At 58.3% G+C, this 17,864-nt stretch overlaps 2 protein-coding genes across 2 annotated transcripts in view; one reads left to right on the top strand and one right to left on the bottom strand.

The window, feature by feature from the left end:
* Positions 1–367: 367 nt before the first annotated feature.
* On the bottom strand, positions 368–16,067 carry CA7 (carbonic anhydrase 7). The gene is made up of 8 exons (XM_062176027.1): positions 15,996–16,067; positions 15,915–15,948; positions 5,380–5,577; positions 2,988–3,106; positions 2,363–2,458; positions 2,193–2,255; positions 1,512–1,667; positions 368–1,114 (listed from the first exon to the last, which is right to left on the bottom strand). The coding sequence occupies exons 1-8, from the start codon at positions 16,065–16,067 to the stop codon at positions 992–994; spliced, it is 861 nt and encodes a 286-aa protein (XP_062032011.1). The 3' UTR covers positions 368–991.
* The window catches only part of NAE1 (NEDD8 activating enzyme E1 subunit 1), a 25,477-nt gene continuing 23,613 nt past the window's right edge, over positions 16,001–17,864 (top strand). Inside the window, exon 1 of the mRNA XM_062176758.1 lies at positions 16,001–16,118. Coding sequence (XP_062032742.1) covers positions 16,066–16,118 — 53 coding nt within the window. The 5' untranslated portion in view covers positions 16,001–16,065. The remainder of the gene's footprint in view (positions 16,119–17,864) is intronic.

Raw genomic sequence — 17,864 nt, 5'->3', positions numbered from 1 at the left:
GCCACACCAAAGCCAGAAGCCCAGAACCCTATCCGGGTCTCCCATATGGGTGTCAGGGTCCCAAGCACTTGGGCCATCTTCCGCTGCTTGCCCAGGCCCATTAGCAGGGAGCTGGATCAGAAGCAGAGCAGCTGAGACTCCATTTTGAAAATGGGATGTCCTGCATTGCAGGCTTAACCCACTGCGCCACAATGCAGGCCCCAGAATTTCATTTCTTCACCACACGGCAGGCTCCCCCTTTTCCCTGCTCGTATAGCCCCTGCCCTGCCCCTTGCGTAACACTCACTTGCCCAGAACACGGTACACTTGACCCACCACTCGTGGCTCCTTGATAAAGCACAGACGCTCATTAGCACTGGTGCGTGGGTCTAGGAATTTATTGATGAATTCATGGATGGATGGTCAGGTCAGTGGCTTTGGTGGCTGGGTGGGGATGAGGGGCGATAGTACATAAGCTGTAGCCAGGGCTGCCTGTGCCAGCAGGTGCCTGGAGAGAGAAGGCCACCTCGCCTCCGGCAGGCGGGGTGCTGACTACAATGGCCCGGCAGTGAGGTGCGTGCGTGGCGGAGGCCTGCAGAAGAGGTAATGGCGAGAGGGCAGCTCTGCCCGCCTCTGGTTATTGCTTGAGTCTGGCAGTGCCCGCTGCCCGCCTCAGGGCGCTCGGTCTCGTGTGTCACAGTGTGGGCTCGGGCTGGGGCTGCTGCCACCACCAGCGCGGAGGACAAGAGGAGCTTGCCGGGGGCCTTGGGGTCTTGGAGAGCAGAGGTAGCCCCGGACTTGGGCCCTGTTCAGCTCCTGTCCTTCCGGTCCCCGGGGCAGCTGAGGGGCCCCCCCTCCCCCCGTCTGGAGGGGCCCACCCGGAAGGCTCCCGGGCTGGCGGACGGAGTCCACGGCACTCCCCAAGCAGGGAGACTCGCGTGGTTTGGTGTCTGCTGATGTGGAAGCCCTTGGGAAGATGGTGGCCTCGTGGCCGGCAGGGCGGGTGGGCAGCTCAGGCCCGGAAGGAGGCCTTGACCACACGGCCCCTGAGTGGCTGTGGCGGCCGGAAGTTGTTCACCATGTGGACCCTCTCATCGTCCTCCGAGGTAAAAAGGAGGCTCCGGAACTTCTCCATCTTGAGAAGGCAGAAGGGGTTGTTCAGGGAAGAAGGGGGTGCTGCGGTACCCCGTGACCCCAGGCTCACGCTCTGGCACGTTCTGTCCGACTAGTTCTACCCCTCCATCCTCCCGCTCCATCCTCTTCTGGCTCCAACCCTGTGCAGCTGAGGCCTCTCTCACACAGCACTCTGACACCTGCCCCAGTTCCTGGCATCTTCCTCCCAGCCTGTGTCTAGGTCCTCAGGACCAGGAATCAAGCTAACTCCCAGCCACGTCCATCTGTTTATCGGCAGGAGACGGAGGCCTCGCGGCTGGGACCCCAGGCTGCTGGGTTGCTGGGAGCAGGGAGAGTTGCCTGGCTGGGAGGGACCCTGAGTACTGTACCCCTGCTCCGGGGGTCCCGGGGGGACTCACCTGCCTCTCAGAGATGCTGATGGGCTCCCGGAGCACGATCCAGGTGACACTCTCACTGAGTGGGGGTGTGGTCAGGGAGCCCGGGTAGGTCCAGTAGTGCCGGCTGGAGGGCAGGAGGCACTTGGGGTTGAAGCAACTGAACTGGGCCTTGGTGCCCTGGGGCAGGGGGGAACCAGCAATCAGCAGAGACCTCTCAGCAGCAGCTTCCCCACCCGCTTCTGTCAGCAGGACTCTGGTGTCTCCTTGACCCACTGATGCAAATTGCGGGCAAATGTCCGTGATCCCAGGCGCCATCTCCCTGCCTGGGCTGGGCCCTCTGTGCACACTTGCTTGTGTGTAAAAGCTGTGGCTTCCTGGAGCTCTTTGGCCACCATGATGTCTCTCGGGCCATCAGCTGCCCGCAGTGGTGCCACCTGTCCCACCACATTGATGTCAAGCACCTTATCCAGCCTTGACCCAACTGGGTGCACGATGAGCACCCAAAGGGGCTGCTGACACTGACGAAGAGGAGGCGGGTGCAGGTTCACGCAGGAGCTGACCCTCACCCATGGCCTAAGCATGGGCTTGCTGCCAGAACCAAGGAGTGGATGGACCCATTCTGGGACCCCGCCTCTTCCCTCCATCCCATCAGACTTCAGTGGACACAGGGCAGGGACACCCCCCCCCCCCCACAAGTCTCACCTTGAACCGAACCATGTAGAGCGCATCTGTCAGGCGGTTCATGCTGGGGTGCTCGTTCCCCGTCTGTAAGGGAGAGGGTGGTGTGAGCCCTGCATCCACTTGTCCCAGAACCTGGGGGGATGGGGCCAGGCCTCCCATGGCCCTCCTGCTCCAGGGGACCCACCGCTCACCTCCAAGAAAACACCAACCACAGCGAGGCCATCCGGGGCTGAGGCTGCCTCCCCAAAAGTGCTGTACTTCCTGGCGTTCCAGTGCACCAAGTGCAGCTGCAGGGGCACAGGGGCCAGGCCGAGCCCGTGCTCAGCGCCTCCGGGAGGCAGCGGGAGCTCTGAGCCAGGCCTTCTTCACTCCCTCTCCTGGAGGAAGGACCTCTAACATCCAAGGCATGGGACACTGGGGGCCCAGAGGCACCCACCCAGCTCTGGGCCCACCCTTCCGGGAGTCCCAGGAGACCCAGAGGGCACTCTGGCTGAGGCCCTGCCCTCAGGTGAACCGGCTTTGAATTATAGATGACAGCAGTCTAGGGTGATACCTTCTCCCCCTCTCCCCCCAGGAAGTAAGGAAGTGCACCTGCAGTTGAGTTCAAAGAATAAGGAGAGGGTTAGCAAATGGGAGCCTGGAGGAGAGGCCTTCCGCCAGGGAGAAGCGGCCAGGCTCAGCTCTTGAAAGCGGCTGCAGGGTGTGGGGGGTCCAGGAGGAAGACCCTGTGCAGACTGGGGGGTCTCCCAAAGGCCCCTGGGTGTTCCCCTCTTCTCCCGGGCCCCGCACCAGGCATCCCAGCCCCTGGGCCCTCACCTCGCTGGGGAACGACTTGCCGTCCACGGTGTGCTCCGAGCCTGCATCGCGCCTCTTGCCCCAGTGGAAGTGGAACTGCTTGAGGCGGTAGGGCCCTTCCAGGGGGCCCCCCGTCACCACTGCGGGCAGAAGTGGGTGCACAGCAGTTGGCGTGAAAGGACTCTCACGGCCCAGTGTGGCAGCCCAGGGTGGGGATGTATTTTCCATTTGGAAAGTTGGGTGGGCTGCCTGGGCTGGGGTCAGTCCCCATGAGCCCCCCAGGTCCTTAAGCTGGGCCAGGGCAGACATTGGGACAACCTGCGGGTGACCGAGGGGTCTGGGTCTGACGGAGTAGAGGTCTCCCTCTGGCCACTCCCCCCATGGCTGCCAGTCCCCCCAGGGAAGCTGGGCCCTCCTGCCTCTGCAGCCCTTGTCCCTTCTAACCGGAGGCCTCGGCATCCGGAGCGCTGCCCCAGGGCTGCATGGAGAGGATTATTTTGCTTAGTTATCACAGTAGCCCATGAGGGACAGAGCCTGCTTCCCTCTCTATTTTTTAAAGGAGGAAACTGAAGCACAGAGAGGGCAAGGCATTTGCCCAAGGTCACACAGCAAGGCCCTGAGCTAGGGTATGGACCAGCATCTCCTATATCCAGAGCCCAGGCTCCCCATCAGCAGGCCATGTTGCCTCCTGGGTCACCCTAGAGGAGGCCAGCTCCTGAGGATCCCCACCCTTCAGGCCAGGCTCAGGCGCCTCCAGTGCCATGTGCCCCCTACAAATGGCCTCTTGGGGGGGTGCCTCTTGTACTGGTTTTGTGACTTTCTCACCTTGGTACCCGCTGAGCCGCAGCCACGCAAAGGCCTCCCAGCACTGATAGAATTTCCAGCTGAAAGGGATCTGCCAGTGGCGGCAGCCCTGGCCGGGACGGAAAGTGAGCCCCTGGATCAGGTGGCCGCCCAGGCTTCTAGTTCCACAAGGCCCCTGGCGAGGGTGCCCAGGGCAGGGCCTTGGCCCTCTGTGGGCCACTCGAGGAGGGGGAGGACAGAACAGTCCAGAGGCCCTCCCCGCTGTCCTGCTGTATCTGAGAGCAGGGCCTCCCCAGGGCAATGGCGAGGCGGACAAGGGAGTCTGAGGGTGGTGGCTGTGGGTGGGGCACCAACCAGGCTACCTCATTCCCAGGGGGCAGGGACAGCCTGGCCTGAAGGCTGAGCTCTCTGGCAGGCCTATGGGCGGGTCTGCTCCCCTGAGCATGCACCACTTGGGACCTCACACTGTGGTCTCCCAGAGAGGGAACCCCTTCCCCAACCCCTTGAGCTTGGTCCCTTTGCCTCTGCCCTCTGTCCTGACCAGGGAAGGCTCTGCCAGTCACCATGGGTCTCAGAGGGCATCAATCTGACCTCCAGAGCAACCCACAGTGGGTGAGTGGCAGAGTCCGGCTGTCTCACCCCTCCTTCCTCCAGCGCCCTTACCAGGGATGGAGCCCCAGCCAGGCCTGACTGTGGAACCTGGATCCGTGATCCACAGGCATTGTCCCGAGTTCTCCCTGCACTGCCCCCTCCCCCAACTCGGCAGCCTTCACTGAACCCACAGAGCCCCTGTGGAAGCAGTTATAAGGGAGGGACACACAAAACTTCTTAAGCTGCCGCTGAGGGTCATCAGAGCCCTGTGTCCCTCCTCAAAGCTCTGCACGAGAGGCTTTTCTTAGAATTCGGTGCCAGGAAATGTTTTCTCTATCCTGACAATGTGCTAGACTTCCTCCTGCAGCCGGAATTGTAACTGATCCTTTCCCCCTTTTTTCCTAGCCTGCCAGGGAGCTCAGGACTCTTTATTTGAAAGGTACATCTTCCTCCCTCTCCTCTGCCTTTCGATTTTCTTTTTGAAACTTTCAATCTCTTGAGCATTTTCTGGGAGGGGCAAAGAAGCAATCACTTCCCCACCTGAGAAACTAGCAGGTTGCCTCCTTGTCTCACTCTACCCCGCTCCCTGCAAAGGCCCAGCTGTAAAATCCCTTACTACAGAGCACCCCTGAAGCCGCTGTCCAGAAATTTATGATGAAAGAACCTGGACTCTAGCCCCAGGGAAGGCACTTCCACGAGTTCCCAACAGCCTCTCTCTGGCACAAGACGCCTGGGACCTTGAGGGCGCGGGTGAGTTAGAAAGAGAGATCCCTGCAGATGGGCCAGGCTGCTTCTGGCCCTGCCTGCTCATCAGGCCTCAGTCTATCTATCTGAGAGGTGGGTCCTTAAGAGGGGTAAATGAGCGCCCCTTAGACCTTTGCTCCGTTTGATGGGTAAGGGGACCAAGGCTGATGAGAGATGGAGCTTTTCTTCCCCATCATGGCATGCGCTCCTTTCTGAAACTCCCCAACTAGGCCCTAGCAGGGACAGGCACCAGGCTTTGGCGGGGGCCACTCACCGGTTCGGTCGTCGCTGTCATTGAAGTCCACCTGGACAGAGTGGCCATTGTTGGCAATACTGAGGGATGTGCAGGCCTCGTAGGAGAGCTCCAGTGGCTGCAGGCCGGGCGAGTATACAGCCTGGCTGGAGACGATGTTGATGGGGGACTGGCGGTCTCCCTGGGCAATGGGATACAGCTTGTGCCAATGCGAGGGGCCTGCAATGGGGAGGGGCAGGGACTCAGGCCAGCCGGAGTCTCAGGCCTGCAGGCGGAGGACCCCTGGGACGTTGTCAACCTGGTGTCCTCTCAGAGGGCAGCCTCGCTTCGGAGCTGCACCTCCTGGCGTTCCAACCCCAGCTCTGCCGCTTCCCCTCTCAGCCTCTGTTTCCTTGTCTGTGAAATGGCCTTGCTAAAACTCACCTCCCAGTGCTGGCAGGAGATCCAGAGAGGCAATGCATGGCAGGGAACGTAACACAGCAACCAGGCTTAGGGAGTGAGGCTCTCCTCAGTGCCAACCTCCAACACACACTCAGGGAGGCTCCCAGGAATCTAAAATCTCTGCCCTGACCCTAGGGTGTATGTAGCTTCTTCCTGCACCTTGGCAATTAGAAACCAGCACCATGCCCATTTCACAGATGAAGGACCTGTGGGCACACCATGCACATGTGCAAGTGAACACACACACACACACACTTTGCACTGGTGTAAACACATGGTATTTGCTTGTGTTGCCCCCCCACCCCCGCTGCCATCCTCAGGCATGTGTGTACAAGTGCACAGAGATCTTCCCGTGGGCACAAACATGTGCATGGTGACCTGGGCTCACCAGGCCCCCAGTGGCCAGGTGCAGAACATGCATGTGTCCGAACATACGCAGTCCTGCTGACTACATCTGACACAGGTATATGCCCTCTCACACTCAAAGGCCCCCTTTGGAATCCCAAGTTTGCTTGAAGGGGCCACAGTAAAACACATGCCCATGTTCGTTCTCTCTCTCTCTCTCTCTCTCACACACACACACACACACCTGCATGTACACCCACGGGCGCCCACCACCTGCCTCCCAGAGGCTCCATCTGCAGCCGAGAGGCTCAGCATCTCCCCGGGGAACATCCTGAGATGCTGCCTATTTTTAGAGCCACTGCCGGCTGGTGCTTCTACCCCTTTTTGGCTTCTTAAGTTTTCCCGAGAAAACAGCAGCAGGTGCCGACAGAGCTGTGTCCCCAATGGATGACTCAGAATCGCGGTCCGGCCCCACTGGGTTATTTTTGAAGTCCTGTGAGTGCTGCTGCATGCCGCCACCTCTGTCCTCTGTCTGTCCCTTCCTCATTGCCCCTAGCCTAGGTGACCCAGGTCTGGCAGGGGGAGGGGCAGCTGCTGGAGGGTAGCAGGCAGGACACTGGATGCTCAGAGCTGGTGGGCAGGACAAAGGGACTCTGAGCCTGGGGTAAGCTCCCAAAAGTGGGCTGGGTGCTGGAGCAGGGGGGAAGATGGAAATATGGGTGCTGTCAGCCTGCCCCTTCTCTCCTCTGCCTCTGTTCTTCCCTGGTGCCTTTTCCTGAGTGCCTCTTTCCAGCTTCTGCATGTCCAGCTCCAGGACCCCCTCACCCCAACTCCTTTGTCCTTGGGGGAAAGGCCAGAGACTCCACAGTACCTCCCTGACTCCCTCTGGTCCACTGCAACTTCCTGAGCCCCTAGACCGCCCTCCAGGACCCCTGCCCCAGCACAAAGTTGCAGTCTCTCACTGGAGAAGTGGGGCTGGGGGGCTGTTCCTCCCACCAGCATTTCCTCTTCTCCCCACCCCCACCTGCCCTGCCAACAGCCTGGATCCTCCCAACAGCCTGGATCTTGGGTCCCCATTGTTCATCTCAGGGAGATGGGGAAGCCCTTACCGCTCACCCCGCCCTGCTGGATAAGAAACGGCCCCCAAGGGGTCTGACCTGCGCCAGACCCACACTCAAGCCATCAGGCTCTCACCTTCTGCCTCTTCTCGCTTCCCCTGAATCCTCGGGAAACTGAGGCAGAATGGAGGCGCTCTCTTCTCGGCGGGTCCAGGAAGCTGGTGAGGGTCACAGCTCCCCCACCTGACACCCGGGTGAGCGCAAACCCCCTGCTCCTTGAAGATAGCCCCGTGCGTGCGCCCTCAGACACCCCCTTTCTTCCCTTCCCAGCGCACACAGCAGCTCGGACACTTCTGCAGGGGAACTCCCGGGGACCCCGCGCCCTTGCCCACGCGGAGCCCGGAGATCCCGCACACACGCCGTGCGCGCTCCCCACACAGACATTCGCGCACCCGACTCCACCAACCCCCCCAACACCGGCCGCCGCTGCTGCCCTGGGCCCCCTCCACGCGCTGCGCACGCCTCGGGTGAGTGAGTGTCGGACCCGGGACCAAGCGACCCCGGCAGTTAAGGGCTGCGCGGAGGAAGCGGCAGGACACGCTCCGTCGCCGGGTCCCCGCTGGCCGTGGGGCCCGCCTAGGAGCAGCGCAGAGTTTGCACTGGGCGCAGGGGAACCAGGACTGCAGCCAGGCAGGGGGGCCGGGTTCCGGGCGCCGGACGGGAGAGGGGTTCCAGTCTCGCTGGGAGCGTGGAGGGCTGAGGGTTCGGGGAAGCTGGCTGGGCGCTGGTCCAGTTTGGCGGGGGCCGGCCGGGGTCTGCGCCTACCGTCGTCCTGGCCGTAGCCCCAGCCGTGGTGGCCGGTCATACCGCTGCTGTCCCCGCAGCCGTGCACCTGTCCGCTCGGCTCGGTCCGCTGGCGAGGGCTGCGGCTCAGGCCCCGCTCGCTGCCGCGGAGCAGCCTCTTAAAGCGGCGGCGGGCGGGAGGAGCGGTTCCCGGGGAACCCGCCCCCCGCCCCCCAGCAGGGCGAGAGAGGCCGGCCCTGCCCCGCCCCCCGTCCATCTACAGGCCCGTGGAGCCCCAGGTCCAGTTGCCGGGGCTCTGGTGAAGCTAAACCTCTCCCTGCATCCCCCTGCCCCGCCCGGGCTGGACGACTCTCCCTCCTTTCCCTCTGCACGTGTGCGGGTCCTGCCATCCAGGACCCACTCAGGCTGAGGGCTGCCCTGCTTCCCAGTTTCCCCACATCGCATGCCCCTCCCAGGCTCGTCCCAGAGTCAGTGCCACCACGGGGGACCGAGCTCTGGGTCCTGAGTCCTCCGGAGTTGGAAGTCCCCTTTAAACCAGGAACTGCCCTGGACCACCAGGGGTGCAGAGCTGGAGCTGTGGCAGGTGCTGGGCCAAGCCTGGGGGTCCTGCCTGGGGGTCTGCGCTCTCCACTGCCCTGTGAGGTTGAGTGCTTCTGGTAGCTCCATTTGACAGGGCAGGGGATAGAGGCCCAGAGAAGTACAGGGCCATCCAGCCAGGAAGTGTGGGCTCCATCCCCAACTTGTCTCCTCCAGACCCTGTGGCCTTTACTCCTTCCCAGGGGTGCCAGGAGCAAGGGTGAGGGCTGTGGGTGTGGGAGCCCTGGGATAAGTGAGGGGACAAGACGGGGCTATCTAAGTCCTTGGATCGGTGGAACCAGAGCCGAGAGTGGGGGTGGGGAGAAGCAGCATCAACCATGGGCACGTCATTGACAGAGAGAGCCACAGAACCAGCTGGTCTCGCCATGGAAGCAAGTCGGAGGCCCTGCCCCCCACCCTCCCTCTCCTCTCTGGCTGCTTCCTCCGCCCTTCAGGGACTCTGTCCCTGCATAGCCTGCTGTGTGGCCTCCTCTCCGGGACCATCAGCACACGTGCTGCAAGCTCAGGCCTTCTACCCTTCATGCAACCTCACTGCCTGAGTTGGCCAAACATTTTCCCACCCACCAGCGCTGGTCCTTGCTGTGCCCTCCACCTGGTACGTCCTCTGTCTTCCACCCACTGGCTCCTGCCGGCCCGATCTGATTCATCGTAGCATGTGGCCTCGTGCCAAGGATGGGGCTTGTCTCTGGCTAGGCCTCAGCAGGCAGTTGGGGGAAGACAAACAGATGAGTAGATGGAAAGACAGCAGGGCCTGGACCCAACAGGAGCCCAGGAGCCATTAGTAGAATGCCTGCCGGTCAGGCCTTGTCCAGGGGACACGGCTTCAGTCCCTTCTCTTGGCTGACCTTGTGCAGAAATCTACCATCCCATCTGCCTGCCTTCCCCACGTCTCAGGGTCTGTCTCCGTTTCTCTCTCCCAGGCCCTGAACCCCAGTTCCCCGGACATAGCTGTGCAGACTGACAACCAGTTGGCTGAGCCAATGTCAGTGATTGTCAGTCTGGCCCCGTCTGCTCTCTGAAACAGGAGCAGAAAGGCGTCCTGCGTGTAAATCTGATCTGGGTTGGGGGAGGGATAGGGACGGGGAACCCATGACAGACACAGGGGTTGGCTTCCACGACGAGCATGTGACGGAGAATCCAACATTTCCTAGGCCCCAGGTCTCCAAGTCAGAATGTCATCTACAGATTTAAAAAATGAAATCAAATGAAAGCATGCTTCTGGGTGAAGCTTGCAGCCTCTTTGCCTCCAAGAGGAACCACCCCCACTTAGGGACCAACTCCCAAACTCCCCCTCACAGCCACCCAGGCCTGCTCCATGTCTATTCATCGCACTTAAAAAATAGATTGGGATTCCTCACATGGCTTTGCATCCAGCTTCTGCCACACAGCAACTCTGGGTAGATTTTCACCCCATTATACAGATGAGAAAAGCAAGGCTCAGAGAGGTTGAGAGATGGGCTTGAGGGTGCACAGTGACAGAGCAAGGATGAGAAGAATCCAGGATGGCTGGGTTCCTCCTGCAACATTGTCTAAAATCATGGGAAGCGGGGGAGGTGGGTTTTGAATCTGATTCTTATTTGCATATATGCATATGCAAGTCCTCTCTGGAAGGACTCAAGGGAAGCCAGGGAGACCGATTCCTTCCAGGGAAGACAGCAGAGACTGGAAGGGTGGGAGCGCACAGCCTGGGGGTGGGAAGGACAGGCTCACTGACCAGGCCTTTGTTCCTTCTGAAAGAACTAGAGAGCTGCTCTGTCACCTCTTTAACAGCCAAATACAAAGTGACTCAGGTCTCCCTTCCCTGCACCCTTTGTCAGTAGTTTTCTCTGGGTGCTGGGAACTCAAGCAGGGGAGGGGAGCCCGCGGGGTCTGCCCTTCTCTGCTGATGCCTCCATTGCCCTGGCTGCCCACTCATGTCAACTTGGCGGAGCCTCTGCCCCCATTCAGGCGCCTCCCGTCTCAGTTATGTGGTGTCTCCCAAGCGGAATTGATTTCTCTGCTTGAGAGTTTACTCTTTGGCCTCGCTGGCGTCAGTGGCTCCCGGCTTTGGCTGTTTGTGGGAGAGGGAAGCAGGGGCAGGTGGGGCCCATGCTGAAGGGCTAGGAGAGAGCACAAGCAGTGTGCGGTGCCACGCCTCACTCATCAGCCTTGGCCAGGTCTCACTTCCCTTCTGTGTTTTTGCTCCACAACGCAGTGATAAGGGGATTGATCCTGTCCTGCCCATCTCACGGGAGTTCCCACGCACATCAGTGGAAACAACAGATGTATCATGCTGCACCAACAGCCTCCTTCTTACTGTGGTTTATGTGCAGGGCTGGTGGGCCAGACTAAAGCACTGTCCCTTGTATTTTTAAAAGTTGCAAATTGCATTTTATTTGGAAGAGGGGGAGAGAGAGAGAGGGAGAGAGAGAGAGAGAGAGAGAGAGAGAGAGAGAGAGAGAGAGAGAGATCTTCCATCTGGTTCATTCTCCAAATGCCTGCAAGAGCTGGGGATGGGCTAGGCTGAAACCAAGAGCCTGGAACTCAACCTGGGTTTCAACATAGGAAGCAGGGACCCAAGTATCTGAGCCATCATCTGCTGCCTCCCAGGTGTGCATCAGCAGGAAGCTGGAATTGGAAACAGAGCCAGGACTCAAACCCAGGCACTTGGATATGGGATGTGGGCATCCCAAGCAGCGTCTTTATTGCTGCACCAAATGTCTGCTCCTTATATTTTTAACATTTCCAATGCAGTATTCTTGAGTAGGTGTGCATGTGAGTGGGATGGAATGAGCCTGGGCTGTGGACTTAGATAGATCTGGGCCTGGCTCCCAGCATCATTGGCTGTGTGACCTGTGCAAGTTGGAGCTATTTTTGTAACTGTAGGATGGGCATAGAGAATCCAGTTGGCTAATGAGATGGTCAGGTAGTGATGTCTCTGATTCCTGGTACCAAGGAGGCACTCCTGAGACCCTCAGACCTCTGCTCTTTTCCTTTTCCTTAGCTGGTTGGGCACATTTTAAACCTCAAACACTCCTTTCTCAATTATAATAGCGACATCTATTCATTGCAGGAAATTTGGAAGAATCAGGAAAACATATAGAATAAAATCAAAATCACTGGTCGCACCAGTACCCAAGGATTGCCACTATGAATGTTTCAGTGGCCACACCTCCAGGCCTTTATGTGCTTAACACACAGCTGGGACCACACGCGTGGCTTTGTGACCAGTCTCTTTCACCTAATACTCAATGGAAGGCATGTCCTGGCTTCGTCAGCCTTGGAGGACCTGACACTTAACTATTCACACATCACTCTGGCAAACGTGCTATTTCCAGGGTTCACTATGTAAACCATTATTTATACTTATTTGTGTGTGCCTAATGATTTCCTAGGGATAAACTGCCAAATCACTACACACACACACACACCTACCTCACTGTAATGAATTTTTAAAAAAAATTTATTTATTTGTTTGAAAGTCAGAGTTACACAGAGAAAGGAGGAGAGGCAGAGAGAGAGAGAGAGAGAGAGAGAGAGAGAGAGAGAGGTCTTCCACCCACTGGTTCATTCCCCAGTTGGCTGCAACAGCTGGAGCTGCGCCAATCTGAAGCCAGAGGCTGGGAGCTTCTTCCGGGTCGCTCACGCAAATGCAGGGGCCCAAGGACTTGGGCCATCTTTTACTGCTTTCCCAGGCCTAACAGAGAGCTGGATTGGAAGTAGAGCAGCTGGGACTTGAACCGGCACCCATATGGGATGCCAGCACTGCAAGCAGCAGCTTTACCCACTACGCCACAGTGCTGGCCCCTGTAATGAATTTTAAAATGCAGAAGTCTAGGCCGGTGCTGTAGCTTAACAGGCTAATCCTCTGCCTTGTGGCGCCGGCACACCGGGTTCTAGTCCCGGTTGGGGCGCCGGATTCTATCCTGATTGCCCCTCTTCCAGGCCAGCTCTCTGCTATGGCCCGGGGAAGGCAGTGGAGGATGGTCCAAGTCCTTGGGCCCTGCACCCACATGGGAGACCAGGAGAAGCACCTGGCTCCTGGCTTCGGATCAAAACGATGCGCCAGCCGCAGCGGCCATTGGAGGGTGAACCAACAGCAAAAAGGAAGACCTTTCTCTCTGTCTCTCTCTCTCACTATCCACTCTGCCTGTCAAAAAAATAAATAAATAAAAAATAAAAGAAAAGAAAATGCAGAAAGTCTGGTGGAAGCACTTTCAAAACTTTAGCCTTTTTTTTTTTTTTTTAAATTTTTGATAGGCAGAGTGGACAGTGAGAGAGAGAGACAGACAGAAAAGTCTTCCTTTTTGCCGTTGGTTCACCCTCCAATGGCCACCACGGCTGGCACGCTGCGGCCGGCGCACCGCGCTGATCCGGTGGCAGGAGCCAGGTGCTTCTCCTGGTCTCCCATGGGGTACAGGGCCCAAGCACTTGGGCCATCCTCCACTGCGTTTCCGGGCCACAGCAGAGAGCTGGCCTGGAAGAGGGGCAACCAGGACAGAATCCGGCACCCCGACTGGGACTAGAACCCGGTGTGCCGGCGCCGTAAGGCAGAGGATTAGCCTATTGAGCCACGGCGCCGGCCTAGCCTTTTGTTTAACAAGCATTTGTTGAAGTCTTATTACATGTTGAGTGCTGGGCCAGGTATGGGTGATACAATTGTGAACATTATAGACCCCCACTGCCTCAGGGAGCTTGGTGGGGGTTGGGGTTGGGAGAGAGGCAAGAGATTGGCCAACGAAGGGCCAGCATTGTGGTACGGGGGTTAAGCAGCCACCTGCAAGGCTAGTATCCCACATGAAAACAAGTTCAAGTGCCAGTTGCTCCACTTCTTTTTTTTTTTTTTTCTTTTTTTTGACAGGCAGAGTGGACAGTGAGAGAGAGAGAGACAGAGAGAAAGGTCTTCCTTTTTGCTGTTGGTTCGCCCTCCAATGGCTGCAGCGGCCGGCGCACCGCGCTGATCCGAAGCCAGGAGCCAGGTGCTCCTCCTGGTCTCCCATGTGGGTGCAGGGCCCAAGGAATTGGGCCATCCTCCACTGCACTCCTGGGCCATAGCAGAGAGCTGGCCTGGAAGAGGGGCAACTGGGACAGAATCTGGCACCCCGACTGGGACTAGAACCCGGTGTGCCAGCGCAGCAAGGTGGAGGATTAGCCTACTGAGCCGCAGCGCCGGCTAAGTGCCAGTTGCTCCACTTCTGATCCAGCTCCCTGCTAAGGTGCTTGGGAAAGCAACAGAAGATGCCCCAAGTGCTTGGACCCCTGCCACCCACGTGGCAGATCTCGGCAGAGTCCCAGGCTCTTGCCTTTGGCCTGGCTCAGCCCTGGCCATTGCTGCTGTTTAAGGAGAGAAGCCATAGATGGAAGATCTCTCTTTCTCTCTGTTTCTCCTTTTCCCTCTGCAACTTGCCTTTCAAATAAAGAAACATTTTAGAGAGGAGAGGGAGAGAGAGAGAGAGAGAGAGAGAGAGAGAGAGAGAGAGAGAGAGAGAGACTGGCCACTGAGCACCAGGGTGAGAAGGGCTAGCATAGGCCAGGGCAGGCAGGGCAGGGCCTGGGAAGCTGACCTGGGTTGTGACTATTCTTCCTGGCTGGTCTTCCCACTAACTGATGCTTCCTCAAACTGCCTGGGAGCCCAAAGACCCAGTCTCCTCTGGCTGAGACTAACAGAATGGATGAAATGACAGATGTGGGCTGGGATCCAGCCAGATTTGTTGGGGTATTTGTTTCTAAGCTCCAACCACCTTTTGATTGTTGGTACTTCTTCACTTCTCTCCAAGACTCAGCTGTCTAAAATGGGGTGTGACTGGGGCCAGCACTGTGCAGCGAGTTAAAGGTCTGGCCTGAAGTGTCGGCATCCCATATGGACGCCGGTTCTAGTCCCAGCTGTTCCTCTTCCAATCCGGCTCTCTGCTATGGCCTGGAAAAGCAGTAGAAGATGGCCCAAGTCCTTGGACCCCTGCACCCATGTGGGAGACCAGGAATAAGCTCCTGGCTCCTGGCTTCAGATCGATGCAGCTCCGGCTGTTGCGGCCATCTGGGGAGTGAACCAGTGGATGGAAGACCCCACTCTCTCTGTCTCTACCTCTTTCTGTAACTCTTTCAAATAAATAAAATAAATCTTTAAAACCAAACAAACACACTTTGCTGGGCTTCACACCAGACTTTGTGACTCAGCAGGTCTGGGGTTGGGCCTGAGAATGCGCATTCCACCCCACTTCCCCCAGGCAGTGCATGACTGCACTGAGCACAGGAGGCTCCGCAGCGAACTCTCACCTGTCTCCTCTGGACCATCCCACGTTCCCTAGGTGCGTTTTATGGTCCCCCATATTTCACCTGTCCAACAGGGGAAGGAAACGTGACAGCAGAAACGCGTGATGAGCTGGGAAAGCCTCCTTATCTGTTTCCCATCGGTGTGTTCCACAGCGCTGGGGAGAGGTAGGGGAAGTCACAGGAGGGTGTGCCCCAACCCTCACCCAGCAGTGCATCCATCGTCCTGTCACTGCTGTCAAACGGGGCCCCTCCTCTGTCCGCATCCTAGGGGGAAGTGGGGTTGGGGGTGCTCATGGGAATCTGTGCTCATTTTCTCCTTATTTCAGGCAATTATTAACGTGCGGGGTGCGGGAGACAGAGGCAGGGTGCCCTTCCTGCTGGCCCCCTCTCCTTTCTTTCTGGGGTAGCTCCCACAGAACAGCTGTCCGTTCCCAACAAGTGGTTCTTTTCAGGAAGTGGGGGGGCTTAACTTCCTTATTTCCATGTTCATGGTCGTCATAACCTGACCCATGCTGTCTCTCAAGCCTCCCCTGGCCACTCGCTCTCCTACATCTGACCAGACCGGCTCGAGCACCAACAGCCTGCCTCCCTGGGGCAACATCTGCAGTTCCTTCTGCTTAAACTACCCTTCCATCCGTACAGCCCAGGAAACGTTCCTGGGAAGGGGTGGGTGGTGCTCCCCAGCTTCCCTCCATGAGGGGGGGGGCACCTTTTCTGGTAAGACCCTCCCAGGACGGGACCTTCCAAGAACAGGGCCGCAGCCAGCTTTGCCATTGAAAACGGCCTCCGATGTGGGCTCTTATTGAGCAAGGGTGGAAGAAAGGGGCGGGCAATGATGATCATAATAATGGAAGTTATTATTCAGGTAAGTTTTTTTTGAGTCTAGCCCTATGTACCCCCAAATTTTCACTTATCCACAGCTGAGGACTGAAGTAAGTGGTTAAAACCCAAGTCTGCCTGGGCCCAAAGCCGGAGTCCTTCACAGTTACTGCACGGACACAGACACAGAGACCACCAGTTCCGACCAGGCTCCGGGCCGCGGCCTCTTAGCCCCGGGCTTACCTGTCACGCGTGCGCAGTTCGGTGGCGGCGCCCCCTGCGGGTCGTGCGCAGGCGGCGGCGGCGCAGAGATGCTGAGTGCGCCTGCGCGCGCGCGGAGCCGGCGGTGGCGCTCGGCCGCAGCTTTGCTGTTCTGTGCGCGGCAGGCGCAGCCATGGCGGAGCCCGGGAAGCTGCTTAAGGAGCAGAAGTACGATCGGCAGCTGAGGTGAGCTGGGCCTCTCCTAGCCGAGCGGGTGGGCCAGCTGGTTCTCCTGCGTCCCGGCCAGGCCTAAGCGCGCGGGCGACGCTGTCGGGCCTCCCCCGGGCCTCCCGCCAGGCCGCGCCGGGCCGTGCGGGGCGCCGAGAACCGGGGCTCTGGGCTTCGGACGGGGGCCGGGGGAGCTCAGTGCGGGCCGGGACTGCCTTCCCCAGAAGGGCGCGCCCGCCTGCCTCGCGGGGTGCGGCTCAAGGTGCGCGGTCCCCAGCGTCCAGCGGGGCTCCAGGGCTACGCCGACCCCGCCTCGCTGCGCTCCACCTCCTGGTGTTGCAGAGTGGGGGGACCCGGAGTACCCCATCTCGGCCTTCCAGAACAGCACCGGCGTTAGGTATTGTTGTAGGTCAGCGCCGTCCAGTAGAAATACCAGACATAAAATGCTGGCATGTGAGCCACGTATGTGCATATTGTAAAATTTCTAACATGCACATTAAAAAGTAAAAAGAAACAGGTGAAGTGGTTTTTTTTTTTTTTTTAAATAATCGTTTATTGGAACCCAGTCAATGCGGAGTCGATATGCACAGTCTACTTTTGTCTCCACTGTTGTGCTGCACATCAGGTGTTGTCCACTTACAGCAGGTCTGTTCAGACTCCCTTGTTCGTGGTGCTCAGTGGCCACCGTAGCTAGTGGCTACCTTGAGGGACAGTGCAGGTGGCAGCCACGGGGCGGTCCCTGGCTGCTCCCCACCCTCACTTCTTCTGGCACTCCCCCTTGGGTATTCACTGGGCATCTTCTATGTGTTGATGCAGTGGCGGTAACAACAGTTTTTGGCCCCCTCCTTCTGGGAGCCCCCCCCAGTAAGGCAAAGTTATGGGAATAATAGGTCCCTAAGGACTGGAACTTTATTTGCATTTGTGGCCAAGGGGTGTATGGGTGTTACGGCACTCTGTTCTTTTTTTTTTTTTTTTTTTAAGGATTTATTTATTTGAAAGTCAGAGTTGGAGGGATAGACAGGTACCTTCTGTCCATTGGCTTGCTCCCCAGATGGCCACAATAGCCAGGCCAAAGCCAGGAGCCAGGAGCTTCTTCCGAGGTTCCCATGAGGGTGGCAGCGGCCCAAACACTTGGGCCATCTTCCATTGTTTTTCCCAGGCCGTTAGCAGGGAGCAGGACCGGAAGTGGAGCACCAGGGATTCAAGCTGGTCCCCTCAGGGGCTGCCAGCATCGCAGGCCGTGGCTTTCCAAATAGGAACGCTGGGTCTTGCAGAAGTAAACGGCTTGCCAGCGTTCCCCAGGCTTTTCACCAGGATGTAAACCGAGGCCCTCCGGCTTTTTCAGAACTGCTCCTCAGTCACCTCGTCCTCAAGCTCCCAGGCTTCCGTGGAAAGGAACAAGGTGTCTGTCAGGGCTTCTTGTCACCGACTGAGTTGTCTTGTAAACCCTTGGAGTTCTGCAGCTGCCACCGTAGGTGACAGAGCGGAGCAGGCCTTTGAGGTTCTTAAACAACTGTAACGGAAGAGGGTTTTTTTAACTGAGTCCCTACCATTTAAGGGACCAACTTCAGCTTTCACAGCGAGAATGGGTTCCTGGTTCCGAAGTGTCAGAGGGAAGTAGTTAGCTGCAGAGCGGCCTGGGGGCGGTGCTGTAGCATACTGGTTAAGCCATTGCCTGCAACACTGCTGGCATCCCACATGGGTGCCGGTTCGAGTCCTGGCTGCTCCACTTTTGACCCAGCTTCCTGCCAAGGCACCTGTGAA

This window comes from Lepus europaeus, chromosome 19 (assembly GCF_033115175.1).
Source record: "Lepus europaeus isolate LE1 chromosome 19, mLepTim1.pri, whole genome shotgun sequence".
NCBI classification, from domain to species: Eukaryota; Metazoa; Chordata; class Mammalia; order Lagomorpha; family Leporidae; genus Lepus; species Lepus europaeus.
This window is presented reverse-complemented; position numbering and strand designations above follow the sequence as displayed.